Genomic DNA, 9,455 nt, shown 5'->3' on the forward strand with positions numbered 1-9,455 from the left:
AAAGTGAGAAATCACTCCCAAGGATTTTGGTCATGCACGCACATGTGCCCGTGTGATTTTCAAGCCACTAGGTGTCTGGGACTTGAACTGCAGTTAGCCATGTGGAAGTCCAGCAACATAACCACTATGCCACCTAATGGCCCCTCTTCTCTCTCTCTCTTTCTTTCTTTTTTCTTTTTTTTAAATTTATTTAACTTTATTATCATTATATTTTTAAAAAGTTATTTTATTTAAATTTTTATTTGTTTATTTATTTTAATTTGACCAGAGAAGGACAGAGTGAGAGAGAGAGAAAGCAAGCCACCAGGTCTGGGTCTTGAACCACGGTTGGCCATGTGGGAGTCCAGCGCCCTTAACCACCATGCCACCTGCCAGTCCTGACTTTGTTATTATTTTCCAGTTTGATTGTAGAGAGGGAGAGAGGGGGAAAGTGAGGAAGCAAGCCCCCAGGTATCCTTTCTGCAGTCAGCCGAGTATTCTTACCTCTTCAGTGTTGGGAAGAGGCCTCACCTTTAACAATTGAGACAGTCTTTTTATTTTGACTGTTTTTTTTTTTTTTTTTTGGGGAGATTTTTTACTACGGGATGGCGGGGTTCACCCCAGACAGACAGAGAGAAAGAAAGCATGAAATCACCCCCTGGGGGGATGGCCACGCCACAATCCCTTCTCCTCCATTCTCCTCGGGATCTTGGGCACGCACGTACACGCACCCGGCCTGAGTTTAAGCCACCGGGTCTGGGACGCGAACCGTGGTCGGTTACATGGGAGTCTAGCGACATAGCCATTACGCTAACTGCTGGTCCCTATTTTGATTGTTCTTAATTTTGCCAGAGAGGAAACACACTTGTCGGTGAGGAGGAGTGAGAAAGGAAGCATCCCCGTGAAGAACGATCACCCTGCCAACGCTTCTCCTCCATCCCTCCCTCTTTTCGGGAGTTCGGGCATGCATGCATAGTTGCCTGACATGTTTTTCAAGGTGCCAGGTCCAGGACTTGAACTGCACAGTCAGTCATGCAAACTGCTTTAAGTATCATGTCACAGGCTGGCCCACACAGTCTTTGATTATTTTTCTCCTCTTAGGAAGGTGAAAAAAATGACCCAAGTAAATCAGAAGATTCCAACATAAGCAAGGCGACCAGTTTCCGAGCTGCCCTGCTATGAGCCCTCCTCTCCCCCCTCCTCTCCACCACCCCCCTTCTCTTTTCCCTCCTGCTCCCTTGGGGCTATCACCCTCCCGGCTGAGACAAACCACCCGGACCGAGTTCAGATGGCCCTGTGGGCTGGCTAGCAGAGAGAAAATGGAGTGTCACACTTGAACATCACAGGAAGCTGTGATCCTGCCTGGGAACCCTCCCCTGGAGCTGGTGTCTGTACTTCATGCTCTGCTGGTCGCTTGCCTGCTGGCTTTTTAATTTTTATTTACTTTTTAAAAAATAATTATTTAATTTTATTTATTTATTCATTCATTTAAATTTGACCAGAGACAGAAAGAGATGGAGGGAAAGTGAGAAAGCAAGCCACCAGGTCCGGGACTAGAACCGTGGTCGACCATGTGCGAGTGTCCAGCACCTTACCACCACGCCACCTGCTGGTCTCTTTATTTTTTGTTTCTTTCTCTCTTTCTTTTCGATCTTCCTTCTTCCTTTCATTTTTTTCCTTTTTTTCCTTCCTTCTTCCTTCCTCCTTCTCTCATGAGAGACAGAGACAGAGACAGAGCTCTCCACGGCCTGCTCTAGCTAGGCCCGGATCCTGGGTGCGCAGAGGAGCATTCCGTGTGTCAGCCAGGCAGTGGACTGTGTTAGCTGTGGTCCCCTCTGGCTCCTGCCCACGTTCATGCTCCTCTCTACCCCAGGGCCTAGGAGTCTGCAATCCACATTTCCTAGACTACAGTTGGTGGGTTTGTTTGTTGTTCCCAGTGGGTGGTACAAGCAACAGATTATTTATTCATTCATTTAAATTTGACCAGAGACAGAAAGAGATGGAGGGAAAGTGAGAAAGCAAGCCACCAGGTCCGGGACTAGAACCGTGGTCGACCATGTGCGAGTGTCCAGCACCTTACCACCACGCCACCTGCTGGTCTCTTTATTTTTTGTTTCTTTCTCTCTTTCTTTTCGATCTTCCTTCTTCCTTTCATTTTTTTCCTTTTTTTCCTTCCTTCTTCCTTCCTCCTTCTCTCATGAGAGACAGAGACAGAGACAGAGCTCTCCACGGCCTGCTCTAGCTAGGCCCGGATCCTGGGTGCGCAGAGGAGCATTCCGTGTGTCAGCCAGGCAGTGGACTGTGTTAGCTGTGGTCCCCTCTGGCTCCTGCCCACGTTCATGCTCCTCTCTACCCCAGGGCCTAGGAGTCTGCAATCCACATTTCCTAGACTACAGTTGGTGGGTTTGTTTGTTGTTCCCAGTGGGTGGTACAAGCAACAGACTGGGAGACAAGAAGAGGGGAGAAGCCGCCCCTCTACCCCCCAACACTTCTGGCAAGAGCAGCTGAGTTTGGGGACGGTTCCAGGGGCAGCAGCAGCGATGGTGGCTGTGGACGTGGCAGTGTCAGACGTGCAGTGTGCATGGACCCTGGCTGCAGCGGTCGGGTCTGCCATCAGCGGGCGACTCTGGCCTCCCAGACTCTGCAGTCAGTGGGTGCTAGCCATGGCAGCCCTGGGCGATGCCATTTCCCCCTCCAGCCCTGAAGACGAGGTGGCTTCCTAGTGACCCATCTCTGGACAACCTCCACGTTCCCCCTTTAGATCTCTGTTCTTTCAAACTTGCCTCATGAGTCTCTAGTCCATTCCCCATTTGGAAATGTTGAGTGTCTTTGCTTTCCTGCATAAACAAGCTCGGATTTAAACCCTGACCTCGCCTCACTGCAGCCGACCCACTAGGCTGGAGCTGGGCCGGACCAGGCCCCTGTGGAGGGGGCGCCAGCTAAGGAAGGAGAGCCCCGACCTGCCATGGGGGCGGTAAGCGGGCTTTGGGTTCTCAAGGCCCCGTACCACTCAGGACCGACCAGGGCTCGCGGCCTCCCCCGGGGCTCCCGTGGCACTTCCCGAGCCCGTGTGCCTCCAGCATGTGGCTTCCTCATGGCCGCAACCCTCTGCAGGCAGGAATGGCGTCCTTAGACCTCCACGGCCCCGGGCGACGGAGTGGTGAGCCGCGCAGGAAGTGAGGGGAAGGACGGGCAGCAACCGCAGGGACTGACCTGTGCCCCCTCCCCGTCGGCACCCTGTCTCCTCCCTCAATGCCCGCCCTCTGCACTGGACATGGAGGCAGGAGGAGCCCGGTCACCTCCAGGAAACACACACTAAGAACTGAGTCAGCTGCAAGTCAACTCTTAAATATTTAATTCCCATTTATTTAAAGTTCCATCAGTCTGTATACACTATTTATATTAAAAACACAGGAAGCTGGGGCTCCTAGCAAAAATATACATTTTAATTCTGGAGATTGTTCAGACAGAGAAGAGCTGTGTTCTCAGCACCAGCCCTGGGCCGGTCAGGGCCTGGTGGGGAGCGTCAGGCACAGCAGCTCCCCCTTCACAGCCTGGGCCCGGGCCGGACCCCAGTTGCTGGTCAGCGGGTGAGAGGGAAGAACCTGCCAGGGGAGCAGGGCCCTGGGGGGTGCGGAAGGCCACAGGGCCGGCAGGGCAGATGCTGGACTCTGCCCAGGACTCTCCCTCCTGGAGCTGGTCAGTGGGGGAGGACAGACAAGACCCAGGACACTGGCTCTAAGCCCAGTTCTGCCGCCACCCTGCTCGGAGACCCCGGCCCACCCGGCCCTGCAGGCCAGTTTTCTCCTGGAAGAGTAGCCTGGCTGGCGCCGCCCTCCTGCTCAGCACCCCAGCTGTGCCAGGCCCTCCCCAGAGGGGCGTGCACCTCCGCATGGAGCAGAAGAGGGCAGGAGCTGGGGCCGGAGGTGAGGGCCTGGGTCCAGCAAGGTCCCTGGTCACCAGAGGCTGTGCAAGGACAGTGCCAGGTGACGAGCTGGCCAAACATGGTGGGGGTGGCGGCAGAGCCACGGGGCCACGTGGATGTTGCAGTGTCAGTCCTGGAGGCCCGTCGGGTGCAGCTGCTGGGCAGAGCCGGCCCAGCACAGGGACAGTAGCACAGCCCTGCCTGCCACCTCGGGCTGCGTGGCCTGTCTCCGGGCACTCACTGGGGGAGGAGGGCACAGGGCACCTGCAGGTAAAGTGATCTCAGTGCTTGGGGGTACGGCGGAGTGGCCGCTCCAGGGAGTGTCAGGGCAGGAGCTGGGGCCAGTGCCAGCGTCCTGGCCAGATAAAGGAGCGGTCACAATGTGGGGTGCTGACAGGGGAGGCTGCCAAGCCCTCCCTGGCTTCTGAGCCCGAGTCCTGGGGCCACAGTGAAGTGACTACTCTCCTTCCCCACCGGTCGCCCATTCCTCCCTCGAGACTTGCTCCTCTCCAACAGGGGCTCGTGTCCCCCACCTGGAGGGAACTCCACCCCCTTCCAGGCGGGGGGTGTCCCCAGCGGCCAGCGCAGGGGCCGTCAGTGACCTTGGCCGGGAAGACTGGTGTGCGGAACGGAAGGGTGCTGGGTGTCGGCAGGCAGGGACGCGCTGCTGCTGGGGCTGCTGGCTGACTCGGGCTGTCGGCCTTGGGTGGGTGGTGACAGTCTGGCTCTCAGCCCGGGCCCCTGGCACTCTGCAGCAGGGACCCCATGACTACAGGTGGCTGCTGTGGTCAGTGCAGGCCTCACGTGGCTTCCCTGGGAAGCCAGGCCCACAGAGCTTAGTGTTTCTTTGGCTGGCTCACGTCTGCTCTGAAGACGGGACGGCGAGGCCCCTAAGCCTGCAGGTGCGCTAAGGTCCCCTTCTGCTCCCGGGGAAGGTGGGCACAAGCAGAGGTCCTGTTCTACGCTGCTGGTGAAGTAACTCAAACAGAACGAGAGAGGGACAGACGCACAGACGCGGGGCCAGGGGAGAGCGAAAAGGAGGCAAGAGAAACAGAGAGACCGAGAGAGAGGGACACAACACAGACAGACAGGGCTGGGGGTTCAGGAGAGGAAGAAAGGGAGGCAGAGGCGTGTGTGTCTGAGAGCCGCCGCCCCAGGCCGTGCCGAGCGCTCACGGCTGGCCAACGGAAAGTCTCAGGAGCGGCTCCCCCAGTGCCCGACCCACTGGAGCCTGCGGGAGGCCTGGGTGCCACCCCTCAGTACATGTCCTTGTAGATCTCCTGGAGCAGGGGGTGCAGCGAGGTCTCTGTCTCGGTCTTCTTGATCCGCTGCATCATCTGGGCGTGCTCGGTGACCAGCTGCCGCAGGTCGGCCATCTTCTGCAGCAGCTTGGGGAAGAGGTACTGGGCGTCTGGGTGGTTGGCCTGCAGGTGGAACTCGAGGGCACGCAGGATGGTGTCCTGGATGGCCTCCACCTGTGGCACGTTCATGAGGCCCGGCCGGTCTGTGGGGTACAGCGCACACAGGAGTCTCAGAAGGGCCGAGGAACCCCACCCCCACGCAGCCACAGCCACACCCACAGTGCTCACTGCACGCCACTCCTGGGTCACTTGGCCCACAGACAGCAAGCCTCCTCGGCAGTGACAGGCCCAGGCCCTGCCCAGTGGGCACTCTCATCCCTCCTGCCTGGTCTCGGTCCACCTCTTGTTTTTCACCAAGAGTAGTTCGTTTTCCCGACTAGGCAGTAGAGTGACATGGCTACGAGACCCAGCGCCTGGATTCAAACCCTGTCTCTACCACAGACTGTGCACGAGCCTACAGATGGCTCACTTGGTCTCCGCGGGCTTCACCCTCCTCGCCTGTGAAGGAGAAGAAGCTGATCCCATGGGGGAGAGCTGTGCAAGCTCTAAGCTAGGAACGCGAGCCAGAACCGTGCCCGGCGTGAGGCGAGCTCTAGCACGGCCAGCAGGTTACCGCGGTATTTGCCGCAGCGGGACATCAGAGACATGCATACAGAGGACGCCCACCGTCTCGGCTCTCCTGTAACCCCACCTTGACCTGTGTAGGATGGAGGGCCTGCACTCAGCGTCCTGTTCCACTGCCACGGCCACACGGCGACCCCGTGCCGTCCAAGCTCAGGCGAGGTGCCTTGCCGTGAGGCGGCGGCCTGCCCCGACTCACCTCCGCACAGAATGATGGCCGCGATGAACAGAGCCAGGTCGCTGTCGTCAAGTTCCAGCGCGTTGAACTTGACAGCAAACTCGAACTTGGGCTCGATGATGTCACTGAAGGGCTTGCGGATGCTGCGCAGGAACTCACGGGTGACGAAGCCACTGCCGTTGGCCACCAGCAGCCCGTCTTTGTTGACGATGGAGGCCAGCATGGCGAAGATGGCCTCGTGCACGCCATACTTGAGGAGGGTCACCTGATCGTTCAGGAAGAGGCTGCCGAAGCTGGGGATGCTCTTGGCGAACTCGGTGAGCTCCCGCACGGTCTCCACCGTGGTGCACTGGCAGCGGTAGAAGACGTGCACGCTGATCTCCTTGTAGGGCGGCAGGCCGTTCACCAGCTGCTTCCACACCAGGCCCTTCTCCGCCTGCCACAACGTCTCGATGTCGTGGATGACAAAGGGCTGAAAACCAGGCCCTGTTAGAGGCCGTGCTTTGGGGGCCCCCACCCACGTGCTCCCACAGCCCTGCCTGCACCACAGTGTCGCAGAGTCAGGCAGGCAGCAGTGGGCTGGCCAGGCTGGGCAGTGACACTCTCCGCCGTGTGGCTGGCCTTGCCGGTGAGGATGCTGCGGGCCTTCTTTTTGGTCATGTTGAAGTTTTTCAGGTAGGCGTGGTAGATGTGCTTGGAGAAGGCCTTCAGGTCAGCCACCTGGGGGTTGTGCTGGCTCCCCTCGCTTGCCGTCAGCCCCGCCACCAGCTTCCGCTTCTCAGCCTCTGGCATCCGGCCAAAGCGGATGGCTGCACAAGGAAGGGCGGTCACCCGGGAGCCCAGGCGCGGGCCAGCACCTCTAGCCTCCCCGTCCCTCAGTGGGCGCACAGAGCAGACAGAGCCGTCCTTTTGGAGCCTGCCAGGGCCCTCAGCAGCACTGCAGTCAGCAGGTGGCAGTGCCGGGGTAGCCCCTCCAGCGCGCGGGCTCCACAGGGGCAGGGGTTTCACCTGGCTCGTTCTCAGTGCCCGGCACACGGCCCTAACTGACCACGTGACCCGGCCGCTCTGGCTCAGAGGCAGCACAGCACGGCAGGCACGAGACAGTCTTCAGTGACAAAGTTCCAGCACTAGCTGTGTGACTGAGCTACCTCATCTTTTTATCAGAAAGTGAGGCTAAGGCTCCGTGAGTGTGCTGTGCTGCACTGCGGCAGCGACTAAACGGCACCCACAGAGCAGCGGCCAGACCCCACCATCACTCTAGGATGCCATCTGCCTTCTCCGAGGGAGGAGGAAGAGCCAGCCGGCCCCGGGGTCTCTGTGGAGGGGGGCCGGGGCAGATACAGGCGGAGGGGGAGACCTGCCACATCCCACCACCTCGGAACAGCCACAGATGGGGCTCAGGTCCTGCCGCCCTCAGATGCCACTGGGCAGGTGGATAAGCTTGTCAAGCGGCTGACCTGCCACGGAGATATCTGAGGAGAGGCTCTCCCTGTTCTCTGCGTCTAACCCGGAGCCTTACAGAGGGGTGGGTGCTCCACCATGGCCCACCTGGGGGTCTCCAGTCGAGGCTCTCAGGAGGCCTGGAGCCCGGGCAGGGAAGGTTGTCTCTGGGGAGAGGCTGGCCTATGAGACACTCCGACCTGGCTCCTGGCAGTGACACAGGCGGTCACATACTGGGGGCTGCCTGCCACATTAACAGAAGGCCTGGGGGCTCCCTGGCCTTGGCCGGGGCTGCGCACGCCAGGTCGGGGCACCTGCGGCCGGCTGAGGCTCTGGAGGTGGGATTCCCGACATCACTCAAGCTGGGGTCACGGGCAGTCCCCTGCCAGCCGGAGTGCATGAGCCTGAGGTACAGAAGGGCAGTGACCCTGGTGGGTGCGTGGCACGCGTCAGGCTCCTTGGCCCGGGCCGCTCTCACCGTTGTGCGACATGCCCAGGGCCAGGCATTTCTGGAAGCGGCAGTACTGGCACTTGTTGCGGTTCTTCTTCTGGATCTTGCAGCTCCGCTCGCACTTCTCGTACTCCAGCTTCATGCGGATCGTCCGGCGGAAGAAGCCCTGAGAGGCGACTGCAGTGAGGACGGGCCCGGGGCAGCAGGGCGGGAGGCCTACTCTGCCACTCCCTTGGATCAAAGGACCCACTTACACAGAAAGGAGTGAAAATTCGTGAAATTTGGAAGAGGGGATTTTTTTTTTCCTTTTTTTTTTTTTGCAGGGGAGAGGAAGGAAAGTAAACAACTCTAGTTTCTGAAATAAATAACATGTCATATTTGTTCTAAAAGCCCGAAGATGTCTTAAAGCTTACCGGTTTGGTAAAATGAAATTGTAGCATGGCTAGCAATTTATCCGTAACTGCATCTGGTTCTGTGTATTTTCTTTTTAAAGAACTCGCCTTATTCATGAGAGCGTGCTGCCTGTATGCCCACACACACGTGCAAGGGGCAGGGGCACGCCCCGCAGGGCCTGGTCCCGTGGCGACCCTTCCTCCAGCCACTGGATCGCGGGCACTTGTACGTGTGCCTGGTGTGTTTTGGGCTGACGGGGGTGGGGGGACATGACCAGCAGACGCCACGTGGGCCCTGGTCTCCCTTGAGCAGTGCAGTACAAGGGGCCCAGGTTCCCTGTGTATCCCAGGAGTGGCTTAACGAACCTGGGAAATGTGGCAAGTGTGCATTTAGGAGGAAGAACCCAGGCAACCACTGAAGAAATGAACTGTTTCTTTCTTCTCAGAGTCCCCTCAAGCCTTGAGACATAGGAAACCCTGACCTCAGATAGGAAAATGGCTCAGCCTAAGACCCTCACCCTGTCCTGCCTGCCCTCTGAAGCCCAGTCCCCAGGGGGCGCCAGCTGCCCACAGAGCCCAAGACAGTGGCTGATCCAGGGCCATGCGCCAGGCTGGGCAGGCCTGGCAATGGAAGCCCTGTTCTCCCAAATAGCCCAGGGGCCTGGCTGTCAACTCGCCACCCGGCCACGGTCCCCTGGGTGGGTACAGCCTCCGTCCCCCGTCCCCGGGTGGGTACCTTGCAGCCCTCACACGCGTGGACGCCGTAGTGGAAGCCCGATGCCTTGTCCCCGCACACCCGGCACTCCATGTTGAGGCTGCCGCCTGAGGCCCCATCACAGCCTGTCTGCAGCTGGTCCAGCAGTGAGGATGGCGAGGAGCTCTGGGAGAGGTCTGCGGGCACACAGAGAGGCGGCGTCACCCGACGGCCAGGCCTGGGGCCGGGGGCAGAAGGGATGCGGCCCACGGCTCAGCCACCCACTCCCGTGTGGCTCGGGACTCAGGCTGGGCCGTGGGGTAAGGGCAGCTGATCGAGGATGGGCAGAAGCCTCGAGGCTGATGTCCACGCACGGCGGCTGTCAGTGGGGGGACAGCCCCCTACCCCGCCTCG

At 59.1% G+C, this 9,455-nt stretch overlaps 1 protein-coding gene across 2 annotated transcripts in view; it reads right to left on the reverse strand.

The window, feature by feature from the left end:
- Positions 1–3,324: 3,324 nt before the first annotated feature.
- Positions 3,325–9,455, reverse strand: part of PPARD (peroxisome proliferator activated receptor delta) — a 90,584-nt gene continuing 84,453 nt past the window's right edge. For both annotated transcript variants that reach the window (XM_006144185.2, XM_027770201.1), the window contains 5 exons: positions 9,084–9,238; positions 7,983–8,121; positions 6,671–6,873; positions 6,086–6,536; positions 3,325–5,408 (listed from right to left, as the gene is read on the reverse strand). In XM_006144185.2, the coding sequence (XP_006144247.1) occupies positions 5,161–5,408; positions 6,086–6,536; positions 6,671–6,873; positions 7,983–8,121; positions 9,084–9,238 (1,196 nt within the window). In that variant the 3' untranslated portion in view covers positions 3,325–5,160. The remainder of the gene's footprint in view (positions 5,409–6,085; positions 6,537–6,670; positions 6,874–7,982; positions 8,122–9,083; positions 9,239–9,455) is intronic.

Source organism: Tupaia chinensis, unplaced genomic scaffold, assembly GCF_000334495.1.
Source record: "Tupaia chinensis unplaced genomic scaffold, TupChi_1.0 Scaffold000116_1, whole genome shotgun sequence".
NCBI classification, from domain to species: Eukaryota; Metazoa; Chordata; class Mammalia; order Scandentia; family Tupaiidae; genus Tupaia; species Tupaia belangeri.